Consider the following 21464-nt stretch of genomic DNA (forward strand, 5'->3'; position numbering starts at 1 on the left):
TCACGCTCAGCGACGTCAGCGACGGTCTGTGGCGGCCGTCCAGCTGGGGTGGGCATCGGACCGGCCCGGGCTGCTCAGCTCTTCACTATGTGCCCTTCTCAGTCCTTCAGCACTGGCTTACAGCGGGAGGTGGCAGCCAACTGTGGCTTATCTCCATCAGTTCTGCTGTTATTCAAGAGAGTTCAAACATGGCCGCCAGCTCAGGGCCGCGGACAGCCGATGGATGTCACGTGGTACAGGAAAATATCCTTCACGGCCTCAGGTAGGACGAGTCAAAGCGACAGACATAATCCTGAGTAAAAGTTCACCAGAAATAAAGGAGAGGAGAAAAATAATCCATTGAAAATCAGGACAATCTGTCCGAACCTTCTTTTAGAATCCAAAATGTTTATTTCTCCCCAGTTTTTCCTTTTCAAACACACATCCCAGGAAAAGAGTTTTAATTTTTAATGACCTCCATTTGAGACCAAACTCTTCCTGCCAGAGCTCCTCGTCTGCTTCTGGCAGCTCTGTGGATATAAAACTGGAGGTCCGGGTTAAGTCTGCCCAAAACCTGCCGATTTTGCACGGCGGTGTCATTTTTCCGTCTGGCCGTGCCGATGTGACGGGCTGTCTGCAGCCGGAGCGGATTTTTAACCACCTCTGAAAGTGCTCACACATCTGGTTTAGCAGTTGATCGATACGAGACGCCGACGGGCTGAAATTAAAGAAACTGCTTTATTGGGGATGCAAATGTTGCTGTTGCACATCTGTTCACAACTGGGGGGGTCAGAATATCAATGTTACACTAAATTTGAGGAAAGGACGTCAGTGAAAATATAAAAATATGCTCAGAACAGACTTTTTACGCTAGATGCCAGACTTGTGTTGCTGGTGAGTGTTATTTTTGACTGGTTTTACAGGAAGTCCAGTGTGTAACGGTTCCTCAAACCTACCCTCTTTTTTGATGATTCAGCCATTTTCATGTGCCGTATACAACCAATCCTTAAAGAGAAGTGGGCCACTACCATCTTAGGGTTCATGGCCTTAAGCAGCTCGGAGGATTCGTACCGGCGACCTTCAACACATTACCACACTTATTGTGAAAGTTGATATTGGGTGGAGAAATGTCGCAAATTGTGCATTGTAACCACTTCCTCTTTCAGACGACGTCATCTGGAGCCGGATCTGCTCTGTATCAGCTGAGGGAGCCAATCAGGTTGGATCTTTGAAAGAAATATTTATTGCGAACTCAAATGTACAGTTGTATGTTACAGATCCTCATTTTCTGGACTATTCTGGTGATGCTCTGGTGACCAACCTGCTCTGCTCTCCCACACACGTGTCCTGTCACTTGAACCCCAATAAATAAATAAAGTGCTCCACATACAGCTGGATCCAACGCAGTTCATGCACTAATGATTATTACGTTACATACTCATATCAGTGAATTTACAGGTCATTAGTGGCTTTCTAAGAGTCAAACATCTAGCAATCTAATAAGGCAAATCATTTTAAAACATAGGGAATGGTCATTTACAAAGGGGTATTATGGGTAGTCAAGGTAAAACAACAATTCTGCAAAAAAAAAGCAATCAAAAATAAATTTCCACGCAAAATAAAGAAGAATAACTGATTTTTTTCCCCCTCTGCAGACTGGCAGGGAGGTGACCTTCCATCTGTAACGCCAACATTTGGCATCGTAGTAACGCCTTACTATCAGCAGAGGGGGCGTGCAGCGGCACGTGTGTTTGTGTGCGTGTAGGCGCTCGTGCGTGTTCAGGACCACTGGCAGGAACAGTCGGTGGGCTCCTGGATGCTGTAGCTGACCCAGGTGGAGTTGCTGCTGCAGTACAGCTGCACGAAGCGCCGCTGCAGGCCGGTCTCTCGGCAGCACTTGCAAAAGCGAGCGTACGTGTTGATGTTGTAGTTGTAGATGCTGGCCGACGGACACTTCCCATCACATGACACGATGTTCACCTGCAGGATGTAGCCATGGCAACTGAGCAGGAATGACTCTGGTCCACATTTTAATCTGTTTTACCTCCTGTGAGTATTAATATCCTGTTTATCTGAGTCTACACACAAGTGCACACAAACTAGCAAATACCACATCTCAATATCACATCTCAACAGACGACCAACGTACCGGCCTGTTACTGCGACAGTCGTTCTTCCTGATCGTCATCCTCACTGTCACTTTCTGACACGACTTCCCGTCTTCTTTGCCTGTTTGCGTGAAGACAGACTCAATAAGATTAAGCTAAGATAACTGGAGGCGTGTAAAACAAGGATGTGAGCTGTTGAAGGTCGACAGGACGAAGAAAAAGATGCCGAAGAGGAGAAAGAAGAGACGATGCATATCATGCTGTTGAGAAATTTCACTGGAGGGATGAGATGAAGTAATAAAGCGGGGGAAATCCAGAGAACATAAATGTGGTAGAAGACTATCACAAACAAACCTGCAGTGGTGGAAGGTTTAACCGCATGAATGAGTGAGCTGTAGGTGTTCAGGTGAAAGGTCACCAATGACAGCTGAGCTCTGCTTCCAATTTTATGGAGGGAAACTTGACACCCAATTAACAACACCATAAGAATGACACAACAACCGTCTGTAATGCACGAGATTAAATGGCCACCAAGTCATTATTTCCGATTAAAACGTCCCAGCGACAATAAAGTCTCCTGGATATATTCAAAATGTTCTACTTTAACCCTTGTGTGGTGTTCGGGTCTGTGGGGCCCGTTTTCACTTTTAATTAAAATTAAAATGATCAAATTAATCAATTTTTCAAACTGAGACTCACTGACTTTGGCTCATTTTCTGTGAAGAACATATATCACCTCTCATTTTGATGTGCACCTGAATGGGTCACATTTCAACTTCAAAGAAATAAATAGTTTTGAAAAACCTTGCTTCACTTGTAAATTTGTAAACATCTGTTCAGTATTTTAACATAAAAGTGTTTGATTGTGAGGCATTAAAAGCCACAAAATGCAACGGGTCCATCAGACCCACAAACGCTGGCTGAGTAACAACAATATGAACATTACACAAGGTTTAAGATGGCTGCTGGACTTAGTGTGCCAATAAATTATATTGATCTTGGGCCTGTGTGGCCTCTGCTGGGCAACGTGACAGGATTTAGAAGTTACACCAGGCTGGTGTCAAATGAACTGAAACCAAATGACCTTCCTCGCCATCCCAAACATCTGTTTGTAAGCAGGTGTGGTGCAGCAACAGTAGATGCTAGTAATGTGCAGGATCTTCCACCACCGCTACCTTTAATAAATAAGGAGTATCTGCTCATGCATGTATCCAGAGTGCTCGTATAGACATTCTCCACCAGCCTTTCTGGAATATAACAGCAAAAATAAGAAGAAATATAAAGCTGCTGTGTGTAGCACCACTGTCTTTTGGAAATGATTTGTAATTAAAAGCTCTTGATTTCCTACATTTATGGATCTTTGAGGGCTAAAATGCTCCACAAAGCAGCTTGAGTTTCTCCTACAGCTCCCTCTAGCGGCCGAAGGTGACATCCCACAGCTTCAGCTACGGAAACATCTTCAACCAGCATCAGAATCTACACATGCAGACTTCTAAGCCCGACTACCGGGTCACTACCAACAGCACATTGTTGGCAATCAACAATGCACTGCCCAGACAGAGCTAAATGGGGAGAGAGTTGTTGTGAATGGATGTGATTCACACACACAGGAAATGATTGTCCTCTCAAGTGGGGTTTCATTTTCAGCTGAACCGATGCAACAAAATAACCCTTTAAAAATGTGTGTTTATCTGAATGGCATTACATTGAAAATGAGGATATATTGTAGTTTGCTGCCCTTTGTTACCATTTTCTGGAAATGCTTGTATTTGAATTTTAAACCTCGAAATTGGGATTTGAAAATAGAACCAAGCAAAAAAAAAATCATGGAAAAAAAGTAGATTCTGAACAACTTTACAGCGATTTATCTGAAATATCATTAGTGTACCCTTTTAGGCCTTTTGAGGATGTTTATTCCCTCAAATGAAACATCATTCAAGAGGACTTTTCATTGAAGGGGAACTGGTTGCAGTTTCTTCCTGGTTATTTTTAGCATGATGTGATCTGCAGGGAGTACGTTGTTGAATATCAACAATGGCACTGACAACCCTTGTTGCTGTTCTTGTGTACCTCGTTCACAGTTTGTGTTAACTGTGGGAGTCAGGGGGCTAACTGGGAAAGGGAACAGAGTGAATCCAGTACCTGGTGGGATTGGCACATGATGGTGAGCTGCAGCACATAAACCATCTGATCAGATGTTTTTGGTGACACTTTGAAAGATGTCTTTAAGGCTCTGAGACCGACTCCGACAGACCCTTCTATCAATAATCACAGATGTAAAACCCCAGCTGGGAGTGAAATGGGACTGGGCAGACATGCTGGACACACGTGGGCGGCAGGTGGAGGCGTTCTTCAGTGTCAGCTGAGGCCTACGGTGCTACGCTAACTACCGAAGTCAGCTAAGCTGAGATTAGATACTCACATGTTTTACAGCATCCATCCATGTAACTTACAACAGTCCCGCCAACCTGCCAGCAGACGGGAGTCCACATTAGGGCAAGGAATTCCCTTCAAGCTCATCTTACCTACATGCCTACGTGTGCGTGAATGCACGTACCTTCGTACACTCTGTTTCGTTGAAGGGTGGGCAGCTGAAGGAGTAGGAGATGAGCGTGGGTCCAGACAGAGTGTCTGCGCAGTCGAACTTCATGCAGTTTGACACCCAAGACCGTCCCGGCTGAAACACACCAAAGACAACATGTGGCTTGGTTAGAGTCTCAGAACCTCAGGGCCTGTTTATGCACATGTGCTAAGATTCTGGAAAACCAGTTGGACCTTGTAGAGAAGGGTGGTGCCGTTCTCGTGTTCGTAGAGGCAGGAAATGTTCTTGCAAACGCCGCAACATGTTGACTGATCTTTTGGTGGCGTGTAGATCTGATTCTGAAAATGTTAAATATGGACAGAAATAAACAAAGGGTCCGACCTCCTGAACTCGAATCGTTGAGAATTATGTCTGTGTGAGGGGTAACTGGGGTGCACGCTGGTCTCACTGGTTGGCAGTGGGCGGAGCAGTTGATGCTGCTGGTGCGGAGCAGGTAGAAGCCGCTCGCCGGGTCGAGGCTGCGGCTGCACTGGCGGCTGACACACAGGCCGCTGTCGTTGCGCTCCACCAGCGTCTGGCCTGGTCGTAGCACCCCACGCTCCCCAAACACACACACGGCCTCGCGCACTGAACACACACACAGGTAAATATAGCCAGTCAAGATTCAAGAGCTTCTGTGATCTGTGATTGGATCAGAACTCGCATCACTCACCACATTTGTATCTCTTGCAGGCACACTGGTTTCTTGGGTCAGACAGGAAGGCCCGGTCCAGCTGTGCGGCCTCTCCCTGTGGAACGACACACAGTGCATGAGAACAAAATCACCACACACAGTTTTTCTTCTACAGAACAGCAAATCTGTGGGTTCTCTCAGGTTCACACACATCATCACGTCCTAGCACAAAGGTTTAACAGACAGAGACGTACCGGGCCGCATTTTGGGGATGTGATTTTTTCACATGAACACTCTGGAAAGAAAAAATTCCATCAGCATGTACGAAAAAAACACGCCAAAAATCCTGATAAATCAAAAGTGGAATAAAGTGTCATACCGCATGTCTGGTTTGGACAGCAGTGATCTGGAGTGGACACGGACTCCACTGCCATTCCAATAGGACAGGTAAGCTGTGGACACCTGTGTGGGTTGCATGCTGCGTGTGCACACAAACACACACACACACACACACACACACACACACATACACGTTCAAGTTTCCAGTTTGTAGAGGGAAATCCATGTGTTGATGGTTTGTTCTCTGACCACATTGGTAGGAGGGGCAGCAGCGGTCCGTGGTGTTGGCATCCACCGTCAGAACTTCCCCCTGCAGGCAGACAGGCGGTGCCTCCAGGCACGAGGAGCACACTGTGGACACGCAAATCAGTCAGCACTAAGATGACAACAACAATGAGCTGAGCGGCAGAAATGTGTATTTTCGGGAACTAACTGCAGATGTGAGCGAGGCAGCAGCTGCCCTCGGCCCTGGCGGCGATCAGAGTCTGGTCGTCTCTGCAGGACGGAATGTCGGACTCACATAGATCCGGACTGCATTCTGTAACACACACACACACGTGTGTGAAGGTACACACAAACATGCAGAAAATTATTAAAACAACTGTCTTTTTTACTGCTCTAGTTGAATTACTTGGCAGTGAATGCCTTGGTAATAAATCAAGACACTCACCGCACATGTAGTCTGGACAGCAGGAGTCCTGCCTGTAGTATGACACCAGTTTCTCTCCATATTTACACTCAGGAGGCAGAAGGTCACACAGACTCTGGTTACACACTGCACAGGCAGATATGACACATTCAGACCACTCAAATTCTCTTTTAAGTTTACACGTTTGTCATCTTCGGACCCACCGCAGACTTTCCGTGGGCAGCAGCTGGCGTCGTCAGCCAGACTGATGATCATCTCTCCTGCCCGATGGCACATCGGCGTGGCCACACTGGAGCAGTTGTACTCCACGGGGACAATGGTGTCGCTGTCGCAGAGGTACATGCAGCACCCGTCTTTTGAGGCTTTCCAAACCTCGCCGTGCGCACGGGGAACGCCGGCGCTGTCGGTGCAGGCTGTGGACAGAGAGTCGTGATGAGGTGGTGAACATGTTGCCATGGAGGCGCAGTGCTGTGTCCTCTGTGTGCTACTGAAACCAGGGTCTCACCACACTTCTCAGGTGAGATGCAGAGGGCCGAATACGGCCGGTGGAGGAGCGTCCCCTCGGGGCAGACACAGCCCTCCGTCAGGCCCGAACACTGGTCAGGGTCTGAGTCCAAGTCGTGGTTTGGACAGGACTGAGACGTGCAGGCAGTCAGACAGGCCTGATACTGCAGAGTGTCGGGACATGTGAAGGCTGCGGGAGGAAAAAACATATTTTAAAAATTAATGCTGGACCTGACTGCAAAGCTAACAAACAAGAAAACAACAGCAAAAAAACATAGCAAACAAACAAAATGAGTTCAACAACAACCAAAACAAGTGACAGCTAAGAAACGAAGGAAGAAAGAATCGAAAAGAAGGAGAAGATGGACCAAAAGAGACAACAATAAATATTTACACAGGCATTCATAGGTATGTGTAAACATATATCCATACACACATACACATAGACACACATGTACGCATTGTGATTTTTTGATTACATGCTTGTTTTGATTAGGGCCAACATGTCTGCGGTGTGGACGTGTTCCAATATCACGGATTTGCAAGCCCTGTTATGCTGAAATTTTAAGAATCCCCTAAATTCCAGACATCCTGACAAGGAAAGTCCCCCCGAGCACACCGAGTCTCTGTGGCAGAGGTTTTTCAAAAATGTGAGAATGTTTTCCGGGGATGGTGCCGAGGTAAAGGCTGTTACACTAAAAATAAGATAAATTCGCCGATCTGTCCGACACCCTGGTATATGGACCGATCTAAAGTGCATGTTGGTGACAATGCATGAGCGAGAGAAGAGAGCCAGCTGAAAGGAATGTGGCGCATGGCCCACACACTCCCAGGTCTGTTTGGGTCCTCTGCACTTCATCGTGACTGATGATCTGCGGTATAAGGACAAATACTTGGATGCAGGAATAAAGCAGAAGAAATGATCCAGGCTGGTTGCCTGAAGTGCCCATCGTCAGAGGTAATGCTAAAGATGGCACACACACTCGTCTGCTGCGTGTACAAGCAGTCACAGAGCTGCAGCCAGCATTCTCGACGAGACAAGGACCAGACTATCATCTGTTCCTTAGATTGTTAGCCAACAAGTTTATTTTCATCACAGATTGTTGCAGAGGGGGTTTAAATGGTGAAAGCAGAACTCTTACGACAGTGATCTGGCCTCCTCCACTCCATGCAGACATTGAATTTGTGGCAGGATGCTACGTAGGCTGCCAGCGCCACGCACTGGTTGTTGACATACTCTTCATCTTTCACCCAGAGGTCGCAGAATGTGCTCGGTGGGACCTTGAACCACAGAAATCACCAAATAAAGTTCACATTGACAACAATTTAGCTTCCTGTGCGAGTGAAACCAAGAAATCAGTTAACTTACGAAGTCGTGACAGGGCAAGAAGGCAGAGCTCTGCAGCATGTCGAAGCAGGCGGAGCAGTCGCTGGTGGAGCAGTTGAGTTCGCGGCGGCGGCTCTGGCTGATGTAGCTGGTGGTGTTGGGAATCTGCCAGCTGTCGATGAAGACCGTCGGGTCCTCGCCCTCTCCAAGCACGGTGCCGCTGGCGAGAGTCAGGTCGTTTCTTGGGTCACCGTCACAAAACCCTGAAGAGCGCGTTACCGGACAGAACTTTACTCGAGACAATAAATGCAGCTCAGAATCTGACCAATGCATCCTGATGGAATTAGCAGCCCTTACTAATGTGAGACTAGTAGAAACACTCTTGAGTGCACGCACAAAAGCCATAATTAACCCGTACCACAGAGGCCCATGGTGGACAACTTGTTGCTGGAGCTTTCTGTTTCGATCACCATCATGCCGGTGCTGTGAAACCACTGCAGCTTGAGACCAGCAGGACTCCGGATCAGGTACATGTTGCCGGTGTCATAGACCTCAAAGCCAAACTTTTTGAAGCGAGGTTTGGCGTACCGCAAGTTGACATATAGCTGAGGAAACAAAAGGACCCAGGTTAGAAACTAATGGAAAGAATTGGGCTAAGGAAAGGAGTGAGGCTTACCCTCCTCTGCAGCCTGTTGATGGTCACATGGTTTGATTTGTGGGTGATGTTGAGGGCCACCAGACACAGGTTGGTGAAATTCCAGAAAAGCTTTGGAAAAAAAACAAAATCACGCAGCGTAAGATACATATGAAAAAGCTGTGAATGACTGTCAGATCGCCTAAAGTCTAACTGACTGTTGATTCAGCATCAGCAGGGCACTCCTGGACCAGCACTGTCACCGTCTCATTGGGCAGCTTTGTTACTACATATGATGCAGCCTTGTAGATGGCAACACTGTTCCCATCAAAGGTGATAACATTTAGATCGGGGAACATGGAGCAGCGACCTGCCGTACACAAAATTAGATGCAGAAAAAGGGGGAAAGTTTTGTGAGCATTGGTAGGATGTAAACAAAACGGTATGTGGTTTTCGTATGTTCTCACATGGACACTCCCACTTAGGGCAGCACTTGTCTCCGTTCACCAGTACGGCGAAGCCCAGCAGGCCACAGTTAGGTGGGAAAGAGGCAAAGGGGCAGCTCTGGGACTTGTTGAAGAGGACGAGCTGGTTGTTGACGCAGATATACTTTGTGCATTCGTCAACAATCTCTGCGTACGGAGGCTGGAGAGGGAAAATGTAGATGGGTCATTAAACAACAGCACAATCCACAGAAATATCAGTACCACTAAATCAAGGTTCTACAGGAACCCTTTTGTTTTCTACTGGCTATTTGTGCTGTTCTTAATAGATGAGAAAAATAAAACTGGAGATAGTTTTTAAGAAACATACTGGAAGAGCAAAATGGACTTACAATGCACGTCCTTACAGGCGACACAGCAGTGGCGGTTATCACCTCTGCTATGTGTGTGGTTTTAGATGGAGTATAAGGCCACGGTGATGTGGGAGGCGTTGTTGGTACACCTGGACTGGTATGACCCACTCGCTCCCACTCAGTCGTTTGGGATGTCGTGGCCGCTGAAGGCGATGCTGAGACAGAGGTGGGAACGCTGGGTGTCAGCGTGGAGATCAGTGTCAGAGTCGGTTGTGCTGTGGATGGTGACGCATCCGTCTTTGTGGTTGTTGTCTCAGACGTTTCTCTAGTGGTTGTTGTTGGAACAGTTGTAGAAAGCTGCATTGTTGACGGCAAATGTGCCGGTTCTGGAACTGTTCCGGAGGTCATATTGGCAGCTGAAGTGATTGGTTGTCTGATCGTGCTTGCTGTGGATACCGCCGTAGTAGATGTTGTGAGGGTGGTGGATGGTGTTCCAGCTGTAGCTGTTCCACTTGTAGCTGGAATGGCAGTTTCCGCTGTGGTGTTTGCAGGGACTGGAACGTCAGAGGGCCTCCGAGACGTCACAATTCTGGGGGGAGATGTCGCTGCAGAAACTCTGGATGTGTCCGATGCAGTTGTGGAAGTCGTCGTGGGCAATGCTGCGCTTGTAAACGAAACCTGCTGGGTTGTTGTTCCCTCAACATCGGCTGTTGTCACTAGAGCCATAGTTGAAACAGTTGTGTGTCTTGGAGACCATGATGGAGATGGTGAGGTTGTAGTTTTAGTGAAGGTCTCCACTCTGTCAGACACAGGATGTGTCGTCTCTGTAACAGGCACAACAACAACAGGCCTGAACGTAGTAGAAGCTGGAGGAGGTCTGGCGGAGACTGTGGTCACAGTCGTCTCAGCAACACTCAACACAGGTGGGGGTGTAACCAACTTCCTGGTGGTGGTGGCAGGAATTTCTGCAGTTGAAACTGCTGCAGGTGCTTTAGTCGTAGTGACAGTGGTGACAACTGGCGTCACGGAAGTGGTAACTGGTGTGGATGTGACGGCAAGGCGAGGTGCTTCCGTAGTGGAAGTAACATGGACACTGGATGAGAACTCAGAAGTCACTGTTGTAGTGTGGACAGGGGTGGAGGTGGTCTGCACATGGTGGGGCTCTGAGGTCTGTGTAGTAGTGAGAGACTGGGTGGAGGTGTCTGTCTTTGGGAGAGGTGGTCCAGTAGTAGTTTTTGGAGGGGATGCTGCTGTTGCTGCAGTAGAAATTGGAGAAATCTCGTCAACCTCAGGTGTTGAAGCTAAGGTCTGAGTGCTTCTCTCTGTTGGTGGAGTCTGTGGAGACATGGAGGTCCTCTCATAAGAGAGAGTGGAGGTGGGAACAGGAGACAGTGGGGTGTCAGTAATGTTTGGAGGTGGAGCTGCGGGTGTTGTTGAGGCAACCCCAGGTATTCCAGAGAGAGTGGTGTCCTTTGTGGTTGCTTTCTTTGGCGTTGCTGTTCTCCAGTCTGTAACAGCCAATGTAGGAACAGATGTTGAAGTTGGGAAGGTAGCTGATGTCAATAACTCTGAAGTTGTAGTTGTTGGCTGAGGTGGAGAGGTGTGCAGAATCCTCTCTGTGGTAGACGATAGTGATGTTCCCTCTGGAACTGTCACAGGTGTGACTACCTGTGTGGGTGCAGCTGAAATGGCTGGAGGTGAAGTTGTAGTTTTTTCGGAAGGTGTGGTCTGAAGAGGTGAGGAGGAGGCTGTGTGTGGTAAACTAGCAGGGGTAGCTGTGCTTGTTGTTGAGGGAAATCTGGCCACTGTGATGGCCTTTGTGGTCCCTGTGTCTGCTGTGGTGATTGTACTGGAAACAGTGGTCCTGTCTGTAACAACAGAGTCTGTCGTGGGGGTTATTGTCGAAGTCACTGTGGATGGCTGAGTCAACATTTCTATGGTCTCTCTGATTGGAGACCTGCTGGTGGGGATTGGTTCTTCAATGGTGCTCATGGTCCACGGAGCACTGGGCGACCTGAGCTGTGTGGTGGTGAAGAGAGAGTCTGTGGGTTTGGTGGAGGAGGTGAACCAGAACAGAGCAGTGATGGCGAAGGGAGCGCTGCTCGTCCTAGATGTGACGGGACTGGAAGTACTGGTCGTACTTGTCACGGTGGTGAGCGGGGCTTCAGTGACTCTGACTGTAGACATTGGCGTTGTGGGTAGTGACAGTGGTCCTGCTGCACTGGAAGGTTCCGGTGTTTCAGAAGGGGTGGTGGTGGGTAGATGAGTCGGCTTATCCGGAACAGGTGAAACCTTGGCAGAGGGTGTCTGTGTGCTCGTAGTACCAAATGTGAAGGTAGGCCCGGTGTCTGGAGAGGTGGACAATATTGTGGTGGTCCTGATGGGGCTGGTGGTAGGACTGGATGTGGTGGTTGCATTTGTGACAGGAAAGGACGGTGTTACAGGCAGCACTGTGACGGGAGCTTTGATGCCTGTAACATTAACATGTGTGTTATGAAAAACATGGAAACACTCAATCAATGATATGATCTGGGCCGTTTGAAAGGATATGAGAGCACATGTGATACTCACAATCATCAACATAGACGCAGCGATGTGTGACCTCGTCCAGGACCATGTGTGAGGGGCAGACAGGAAGGCAACCCTCCACCCTGGTCAGAGGAAGCAACAGAAATCCATGAAAAATTGCGGCCAAATCAATCACAAAAACATCTCAATCACAGAAGCCGGTGGAGTGGAATCCACAGAGCAGAACATGTCTCACTGTGGAATGGTGGTGCAGGACTGAGTTGTGGGGTCACTGCAGGTCTTGAAGCAGGGAACAACACAGGAGTCGTACCTCCACTGACACCGAGGACCAGGTGTGGCGTCAGGACTGGGGCCTAGTCAGAACCATGACATATACTCACATCATTCTACTTCATTCAAAATACAGCAAAAGCAACTCCAACAGCATCGAGATGAATAAAATCTCTTTTATGTAATTGACCCAAACCATCCTGAAATGAGCAACAGATATTTTCATACACCAGTAATTGAAGCCTTCGGTGTCTGAAATCTTGGCTCCATCCTTGAATATGTGCAACCTTCACTGGTGTCAGCGGGAGATTTAATCTGTTTTTGCCTGCTGCATCTTTTCCACTATCCTTGACAAACTGCTGTCTTTTTAACAGCAGTTTTCTATGGCAGTTAGCTGCCGTCTCTGGAGCTTTTATTTTAGACCTCTGCCACGCCAGAGAACCACTACGCTTCAAGAAATACCACAAAAAGAGATTACTGAGGCTATAAACTTGTTTATGTGTAAATTATATCATTGAATCTCACTGAAATGTACCCCCGCTCTGTATGATTGTCATTTCAGTTCTGCTCACCTGTCAGCCTGAACAGCGTGGCTTTGCGGAAGCTGTCCACATGTCTGTACTTAAGCAGGTGGATGCGGGGTGGCGAGGCATGAAGGAAGAAACTGGGCTTCGCCTGGGATTCCAGGGAGTCGTACCCAGGCAACCAGGTGTTTCTGCGAAGAATGAATGTGGCCGCATCCCAGAATGCTTCATCCTCCTCCCATTTGGCGAGCCAAAGCTGGCCGCCGGGGCTCACGTACAGGAAGAAGTTTGGTCTATCAGCTGCTTCAAAAGAGACACGCGATGTATCTGTGAAGGTGAAAGCAGAACATTCAATTAGGAGCAGCAACAGGGGGAGAGGAGTGTCCAGGTGGATGTTACAGAAATGATCAGTGCATCAGACCTCCCAGGTCCACCTACTTTATACTGTACCTACTGTACTGCCCTGTGGTGACGGCAGTGTGGAAAAATGGACCCGTAAAGCTTTTCAGCAAATGTAGCTTGTGTTTTTTCCTAGTTTAATATCATAAGAGCAAAGACCTGACAGGATGACATGAAGTCAAACCCTGCGGTGTGAACAGAAGTGACCCACCGTGAGGACGGGCTCTGCTGAGGCCAGGCGTCATCATGAACTGAGACAGGATTCCGGGAATGGTGCTGGTGCTGAGGAACACGGACCCACCGGAGCCGTTGACTGCAACAAGTGTCATCCTGTCCCTGAAGCTGATCAGCCTGAATGGACCTTTCCCCAGAACTGCAGATAGGAAGAACTTTTAGTCCACACAGCTCAAAGTTACTCAAACACAACACATGCAGCAGTTAGTTTTCTGGACAAACGCCTACCTTTGTTGTAGAATTCACAATCATATGCTGGGAAAAGAGGAGGAGAGCTCAATAAAGTAAGATAAACAGTTTAAACAAGCATCTTAAGTTGTCCTGGAATGATATAAGATTAGCTTATTACCTTACTTAAACTGAGATTGAACGGGACTTACGGCACAGGGACGGAGAGCGCCAGTCTATGGGAACACCCTGGTGGCAGCAGCGTTGAGCATACGCCGCCACACTGGTGCAGAAACACTCACAATCCCCGCCATTGCTGCAGGAACAAGTGTCTGCCAGGCAGTTTGTGTAGAACCAGGTGACATCCACCTGAAAATAGTTGACATTTTAACAGTAAATAACCAGATAACGGTGCAGAAAGTGACAGCATCCAAAACCTGCGGCTGTTGTTAGTGTTACTCACCACTGGGTGGCAGGCCTGGAAGACCTCACTGTGCAGGATGGCACATTGTCGCTTCGCAAAAGGCTCTCTGAGAGGACTGAGACTGCAGGGGTGTCTCATATCTAGGCTGTTTACACACTGGACCAACACACAGACTGGATCATTATTGAGTGGTTACACGGGAGAAGTGTAACTTTGAGTCAAACCTGTTACCAACTCTGTAAAATACTCACCTCAACTGCAGTCCAGCTGTTTCCAAACTCCTGCGGTGTCGGGGACTCGAGGTTGTCAGGTGTCCTCATTTCATTCACTGTCTTCGTGTCAAAGTTCCCACAGAGCCCACTTAGTTTCCCCTGTACGCATCAACAATGCCTCTTTTTATTTTAATTGACACATCCATATCTGCACTATTGTTGCAGTATCACCTCCAACCACTAGTGGCAACACAGAGCGCAACACTGCCAAAACCTCAAAATATTCTCTGAACACATAAAAATGAACTGAACTCTCTTCTCCAAAGAGAATCACATTAGTTGAATCCCGCTCGAAACCCAAACCAGCGTTGTACCTGCCAGCGAGGTCCAACCTGGATGTGGATGGTGGTCTTACGGTCCCAGAGGACAGTGACATCTTCCTCTGGGAAATGAACAACGGTGAAGTATCCTGCAGACCACATGAACACCCTCTGCTTCCTGTAAACCACACTGGATGGACTCTGCAAACAAACAACTGCTTTAACCTGACTGAAATGATAGCACCAGCTAGTGGTACTAGTGCTCACTTTCACTTTCTTAAGAAAAAGAGGAGACTGGAAGTGACGCTCACTGGCTTCCCAGTTTCATCGGCGAACGCTATGACGGACTGATCGATGGCGATGATCAGAGACTTCCTGCAGATGACTCCGCTGTCAAAACAGTCGACGTTCACGGCTGCTACGCTAAAGATGACATCTGTGGTGCTCTGAGGACGAGAGAGAAGACGATCAATAGTGCTAAAGTAAAAGAGACCCAAACCAGCGCTTCAAATATCTAGAAAATCAGACATTTTACCTTTACAAGATAGACTTTGCATGCACCGATGTAGTCGTAAAGCAGCCCATCAAACGTTCGATAGTGCCGGTCACCGTAGGCCGTGCACATGGATGGACATGGCTGGAACTCACACAGGAAGGCCCCGTGCTGGCAAACACTACAAAGGAAGCAAAGCTTGAGTAATTCAGTATCAACTTGTACCCACTTAGTGAAGGCCACTTTTTTCCACCTCTAATGGCCTCCTTTTGTCGGGAGAATCGGGTTTACAGCAGGCAGAAAAGTGGCTGTTGAATTCTCAAAGGCTGAATCGCTGCTCATCGTGCTATTAAGCTGTCATCTATGCCTTCTTCCCTGGCTATGGCCTCAAGAAGTAATGGAAGGATGGGAGAATGACTGGGATCACTGGGAGAGTGTTTCCTTTCACTGACTTTGAAGAGTCTGAAGCTGAGGGAATCAGAAAGTCATACAAGGACTTGCTCTGTTTCGAGGCCTTTTTCTGTGATAGCTGAGAATTATGGATATCAGGTGACCACTTTTGCTGCTTCGATAATGTCAAGCCACCGCATTTCCAGACTAGATAAGACTCTGAAAATTAGTTACAAGGTTGGAGGTTTGTCTTATATCTGGCAGGTATTATTGGGGGAAAATTGCTAAAAGTGGTATCAATTTGTGGACCCAAACAAGTGAAAAGTGCATGGAGGTCACATCAGACATTATGGATCAACACCTTCAAAGACGACATAAATGCATGAACTCACCACTGATGGCAGGGGGAGGAGACTCTGTCACCAGGGTAATACTCTTTTCCTTTCCACAGGCAGGGACAGGATGCCGGTTCAAAGCACTCGTCTCCATGTTTCAGCAAGCTGGGAGCAAGAAGCCAGTCAGGCCACTTTTCATCACTTTTAGCGCTAACGATCCTTACGATTTCTTATCTTAGCTGCCTGCTATCATGTTTTAGCATATCTGGTGTCTATCTTGAATCCAGACATGAGAAACATCATGCGAAGAAGGCAGAGCCAAAGCGGCTTTTCCTCCAGAGCGGAGCAGAGTTTCAGGGCTGGTTAACATTTGTTAGCTACATGAGAAAACCAGACAATGAGGATTCTCAGAGTTACACAGAGAAACAGCCATTGTCTGACTGCCGCTCTTTGTTCCGCGCCCTGCCAGCTGAGGCTGATAAGTATCTGTTAATATGCAGGGTTGAGCTATATCCACTGGTGAGGCGGCAGACAATGAAGAGACGTACTGAATGGTCCTTCCACAAACTTCGGGTTCATCTGAGTAGAGTTACATCCCAGATAAAACGGTGTTAACAGCCACCTTTATCTGCTCGCCAAGCTGCCCTATCCATTACTCTGATCAAAGGTCCGAAATTCATTCACCGCCTTTTATGAATAAATTATGACTAAATCACAGTCTTTGTTTATGATTTAATGATGATGTAACAGCGCCTGATCGAGAGCTCAGATAGGGAATTTGTTGGGTACCGCACTGATTATATCCCTGAATATGTGACCCCTCTTTGACTTCAACTTTGATTCCTAGAAATATTATGGTATGAATATCAAATCTTCAATCTATTTTGTCCATGGCAAACGAGACATGAAATAATCTTTCACCAGCGTCGGTCATGTGACAGCATCTGGAGCACATATGCAACATTTAGATTAACACAGCTACCTTAGTTTTATTTACTTATAGATTATGCTCAGAGTTTTCTTTCTGATTCATCTTCAAACTCTCAAACCCGCATACTAAAGGCTCCAGATAAGGCAGGGACTCAACATGTGGGTGGGAGCAGAACTGGATCAGATTCTGTGTCCATCATTAAACAGGTGAACTGTGACTTGTGGGGAAATTTAATTACGTGAATGTCATTGGCACAAAGGTCAGAGAGCTTAAAGTGACGAGCAGGAATAAATGAATCACTGAATGATCAACAATCAATGAGTTCTGCCTTTATAACTACGACGGCTGACGTCACAGAACGCTCCTTTTAGGCTGACATCCAGCAGGATTACATGGATCAGGTGACCTGTAATCTGCTCCGGTCTGTTGGATGTAAAGACTTCTTTCTCCGGACGCACAAAAAAAAAACCCAAATCACAGCAAGACAACGTGAAACACCCAAAATATAACTTACGACCTTTGCCTGAGATAACCTGAATCAGCGGCTCCTAAAATTGCTGCTCTTTGACCCAGTGCCAATGAGATTATTCCTGGCTCGTGACATTTTTAGAAATGACCTGAGGTTTCTTCATGCTCCACCGTCATTTCTTAACCTTTAATCACTGAAAGGTCGCGATGAAATGGACTGATTCATACATCAGGAGTGGCCGATCCTCTAATCTGGATTTGCATACAACACATCAGTATTGATGGCGGGAATCACTCACCCAGGAGGGCAGCTGCATCCCGGCACGCATGGCTCGTGCGTCGAGCAGGTCAGGTTGAGCAGGTACGACTCGCACGTTTGTTCGCAGGCCACGCCCCTTCCTGACAAGAGTCCGTCTTCCTCCTCGGAGCAGTTCTGGTAGGTCTGGCCTGCTGGACACCGTTTCTCTGCAGGAGGCAAAGGAGACAGTTTCAGTAAAAGCTCTTACATGCTCTTTATAGAAGCTCTTTATACCCCAGTCTGTGTGGCCACAACGACTCACTGCTGCCTCCGGAGGCAACAGACAGTATAGATGCATCCTACGGCTGTGTAATGCTAGCTCAAGAGTGACAAAGTAACACGGATGAACTCTCACTATGACCTCCACAATAGCAACAAGAATTAAGCCTCTTACCAGTTCCCGTTGTCTGGGAGACCAGTTTCCCATTCAAACAGAGCCTACCGAGAAACACAACGAAGACAGAATTAGTTATTCCTAATTTTAGACCTTATTTACAAAAGCATGAACTCAGGAAAGTCCAAGTTTAATCTTTCTGATCTCTGACATTCTCCAGTGTGTTTAAAATTAAATCATTAAAATGTTATTAAATTTAAAGCAAATTAAAAACACCCAGTTGGGCAGAAACATTTCCAGTGCAGAGGCCAAAGGATTCTTCATCATCAGTCACAAAGATGAATGAACTTTGGTCAGGATGTTTTCCCGGCTGAGAAAATGGATGTTGATATGGCGGCGAAGGAGCTTACTGAACACCTGCTGATGTCATGACCACGTCTCCTGGCTCATAATCGGCTCCGAGGAAACTGCAGGGACACTCGCTCCTGGAAACAAGACACCAATCACACGTTTATGTGGTGACGGAGGAGTAATCTCGCTGTGTACCAGCTTTAAGATCTTTAGAATAATACACAGCTCACTTTATGGATTTGAACAGCCACTTATTATTAGAAAACCTGAAGCTATATAGGATTTGCATTATTCCCATTGCATTATTCCCAATGCGTTGAGGATGAGACTGCGACATTTGTAACACGCGGGCCACACATCGTTCCCTGTATCACAATTTTTTTTCTCACTGGTTCTCAAATATCTGTATCGGTTCCAGCCTGAGTGGGAATGAAAGGGGGGTTTTACGGTGAATTCCTTGACTGTAACTCTATCACAAGGTAAGTGAGACACGGGGCTGTTCTAGGATGTAAAAACCTGGGACATTTAAGAGGAATTAAGCTGCATGTCTTCGAGGGCAGAGCAGAGAGCACAATTACCGAGCTCCTCCTCGAGCTCTGTAACGTCTTGTAGGTAAAAAGATACAAGGCTCCCCACTTAAAGGCCGACCTAAACTTCAGAGCAGACACAAATATCGCTTTGAGAGGATTGCTTTTATGTTGGAGTGATTCTGGCCCCGTTAGCCGTTTTAATGAGCTACTCGGTGTTCTGCAGGGAGGACAACGACCCCTCGCTAAAATCAGCACCAAAGTGATGGTTTCCCGTGCAATAACCCGGGATATGTTTCAGGATTCTCCTTTTCCAATCAGTCCTACAGTACCGGTGCACACAGGTCTGTGTTCGGTGGTTGTAGAAGGTTCCAGAGGGGCACACGCAGCCCTCCTCACACTCCTCCCCACAATGCTGCGGGACAGAGAGGGCGGAGCAACGGCTCTGGCAGGACGACACACAGGGACCATATTGCATGGTGGGAGGACAGGTGGTTGCTATAGTGGTAAAGAGAGAGAGAAAAACATGGCTTCTATAAAGGGAAAACAGGACTAAATGTGACTTTGCTGAAAACTCACCACAGTCTGGAACCTGTGATCGAAAGTCAACGACGACGGAGAATCGGCGGCAGTGGTGGGCGTAGTGGGCGAGTGAGGAACAGAGGCAGGGCGTCCCGCACTTGCAGGTGTCCGAGCGACACTGCCTGTGAAACGCTGTGGGACTGAGGTGCTCGTGACAGGCGGAGAACAGATCCTGGTTCAGGACATCGCACATTTCAGACGCATAAGCCACTGCACGAGAGAGGGGGGGGGGTAGGAATTGCCATTAGCATTGGCTAATGATAGCATCACAGTGAGGTTACAAATATTACAATGAAACCACTGGACACTTTTCTCTGTCACCACAGTAGCTTAACAGACATAAACTGACCAGCCTGCTGGTGCGTGTCGCAGGGATCCAGCTGAGGGCTGATCAGGCTGGACACACAGGCAGACGAAACCCTCCAGGCGTTTCCAAACAGCTGAGGAGTGCTCTCGATCATACCTGAGGGAGACCTGAAGGGGGGGCAGTGCAGATCGGTCATGTACTGAAACTGACACGGGAGGTCGCTGCCCCATGAGGGTGTCGCTGCTTTGGCGGTGATTGACAGAGGAGCTACAGGAACTCTAACCAAATGTTATTTAAAAGCCTGTGTAGAGCGTTTCCGCCGTATATCCATTAACAGCTGTTAGACCACATCCGGCCTTCGCGGCCTTTACCGTCTGCTAAAGTGAAGCCCCTATTCTGCTAACAGTAAATTACTTGTTGAAGCACTGATCTGCCTTGCTTAAAAGAGCCGATCAGAGCACGAGGCTTTTGATGCAGAGCCGTCTCGCCAGTGTGCATTACACAGAGAGTGTGTGTGAGGGGCAAGAGAGAGAGAGGGAGGGAGAGAAAGAAAGAGAGAGAGAGAGAGAGCACTTCACCGTCAGCCCCCACTGAAACTGGAGTATGCTCGCTCATTTAATCATTTTGGGGAGGGGGACAACGGTGGGAGAGGTCAGAGTTCAGCTGCACACACTTACAGGAAGTCATCTTGGATGTTGCCATTGAAGGTGCCGCACAGGCCGACCGTGTCGTCCTTCCAGTGCTCATCGGCCTGAAGGTAGAGGCGGAAATCTGCCCCGCTGTACTGCAGACGCAGACCGAACGCCGTCTTCACCTGCAGGAACATGGACGACAACTCCTGGATGTGGACCAGGTCTGTGTGGGCGGATTAAGAAGGAGGTTTAGGGTTTCAAGCTTCATTACTGCATTATTTACAGCTTTTGACATTTTTGAAATTAAAAGCTCATTGTTTTAGGCCCATTGATTGGCTCAGTGCTGCCACCTAACCATCAGTGACACAACTGCTATTAAAACTTCGAAGATGAGGGAACAATCACTCCATATTTTTTATCTTTTGACTTCAGTGAAGCAAAAATTAAGCAACATAGAAAGACTCCAGCAGGTGTGAATTTTGATGTGCTAAATGACAATATAGTTACCATCTGAATAGGGCAGGGAGATGCGGTACTGTCCAGCCCTGTACACCTCTCCCACATGGCTCAGTGTAATCTCAGTTCTCGGATCCTCGTCAATCACCAGATTAACTGATTGGATGCAGGCTCCATCCAAATTCTGCAAAACAAGACAAAATGCTTCAGTGAACATGTGAAACACAAATAACTGCAATTCAACTACACTACAAGACAAAAACCAAGAGGATAAGACAACAGTTAGCTGCTTTAAAGATGTAAAGACATCAATAAAGTGAACATTGCAGATCATTTTTATTCATGTCTCACAATTGTTGGGTTTGGGTCGTCGGCTAACTGTTGCTAACTGCTTCAGGATGCTTAAAATTCTAATTGGCTTGACACCACACAAGTGTCACTTATATATAGAATGAACGATGCAGGGTTGATATCAACTCCTATGGAACACTACCGGTCTCCACAAACCGTTGGGTTTTACCTGACCAAAAGCTCCTTTCTTCATTTCTATTAAAAAAAACAGTTTTGTACAAGTGAGACATGTTTTCCCAAGTAAAACAGCAGTAAGTGATCCCGCTTCTATGAATCATCTCTTTCATAGGTGAAAGGTTTGAGCACCCCCTCCTCCTTGTTCCGCTCTTCCCATCATTCACTTCCAGATCTCTGTCCAAATCCCCCCCCCCCCCCCAC

The 21464-nt window shown here is 47.4% G+C and overlaps 1 protein-coding gene across 1 annotated transcript in view; it reads right to left on the reverse strand.

Moving 5' to 3' along the window:
* Nucleotides 1-21464, reverse strand: part of otog (otogelin) — a 28468-nt gene that overhangs the window by 1968 nt on the left and 5036 nt on the right. Inside the window, exons 13-54 of the mRNA XM_029846257.1 lie at nucleotides 20787-20919; nucleotides 20325-20502; nucleotides 19690-19814; nucleotides 19338-19550; nucleotides 19091-19256; nucleotides 18291-18365; nucleotides 17941-17984; nucleotides 17548-17713; nucleotides 15907-16014; nucleotides 15167-15305; nucleotides 14943-15077; nucleotides 14686-14832; nucleotides 14351-14470; nucleotides 14139-14255; nucleotides 13888-14044; nucleotides 13736-13762; nucleotides 13485-13646; nucleotides 12923-13201; nucleotides 12316-12433; nucleotides 12123-12202; nucleotides 9591-12022; nucleotides 9223-9400; nucleotides 8974-9125; nucleotides 8798-8887; nucleotides 8540-8726; nucleotides 8164-8384; nucleotides 7937-8075; nucleotides 6796-6984; nucleotides 6494-6703; nucleotides 6312-6416; nucleotides 6075-6179; nucleotides 5891-5992; nucleotides 5682-5780; nucleotides 5557-5597; nucleotides 5342-5417; nucleotides 5078-5256; nucleotides 4863-4967; nucleotides 4645-4764; nucleotides 4510-4555; nucleotides 4158-4229; nucleotides 2129-2208; nucleotides 1-1959 (exon numbers count right to left, since the gene is read on the reverse strand). The exon at nucleotides 1-1959 is cut by the window's left edge and continues 1968 nt beyond it. Of these exons, the coding sequence (XP_029702117.1) occupies nucleotides 1759-1959; nucleotides 2129-2208; nucleotides 4158-4229; nucleotides 4510-4555; nucleotides 4645-4764; nucleotides 4863-4967; nucleotides 5078-5256; nucleotides 5342-5417; nucleotides 5557-5597; nucleotides 5682-5780; nucleotides 5891-5992; nucleotides 6075-6179; nucleotides 6312-6416; nucleotides 6494-6703; nucleotides 6796-6984; nucleotides 7937-8075; nucleotides 8164-8384; nucleotides 8540-8726; nucleotides 8798-8887; nucleotides 8974-9125; nucleotides 9223-9400; nucleotides 9591-12022; nucleotides 12123-12202; nucleotides 12316-12433; nucleotides 12923-13201; nucleotides 13485-13646; nucleotides 13736-13762; nucleotides 13888-14044; nucleotides 14139-14255; nucleotides 14351-14470; nucleotides 14686-14832; nucleotides 14943-15077; nucleotides 15167-15305; nucleotides 15907-16014; nucleotides 17548-17713; nucleotides 17941-17984; nucleotides 18291-18365; nucleotides 19091-19256; nucleotides 19338-19550; nucleotides 19690-19814; nucleotides 20325-20502; nucleotides 20787-20919 (7818 nt within the window). The 3' untranslated portion in view covers nucleotides 1-1758. The remainder of the gene's footprint in view (nucleotides 1960-2128; nucleotides 2209-4157; nucleotides 4230-4509; nucleotides 4556-4644; nucleotides 4765-4862; nucleotides 4968-5077; nucleotides 5257-5341; nucleotides 5418-5556; nucleotides 5598-5681; nucleotides 5781-5890; nucleotides 5993-6074; nucleotides 6180-6311; nucleotides 6417-6493; nucleotides 6704-6795; nucleotides 6985-7936; nucleotides 8076-8163; nucleotides 8385-8539; nucleotides 8727-8797; nucleotides 8888-8973; nucleotides 9126-9222; nucleotides 9401-9590; nucleotides 12023-12122; nucleotides 12203-12315; nucleotides 12434-12922; nucleotides 13202-13484; nucleotides 13647-13735; nucleotides 13763-13887; nucleotides 14045-14138; nucleotides 14256-14350; nucleotides 14471-14685; nucleotides 14833-14942; nucleotides 15078-15166; nucleotides 15306-15906; nucleotides 16015-17547; nucleotides 17714-17940; nucleotides 17985-18290; nucleotides 18366-19090; nucleotides 19257-19337; nucleotides 19551-19689; nucleotides 19815-20324; nucleotides 20503-20786; nucleotides 20920-21464) is intronic.

This window comes from Takifugu rubripes, chromosome 13 (assembly GCF_901000725.2).
Source record: "Takifugu rubripes chromosome 13, fTakRub1.2, whole genome shotgun sequence".
Lineage (NCBI taxonomy): Eukaryota > Metazoa > Chordata > Actinopteri > Tetraodontiformes > Tetraodontidae > Takifugu > Takifugu rubripes.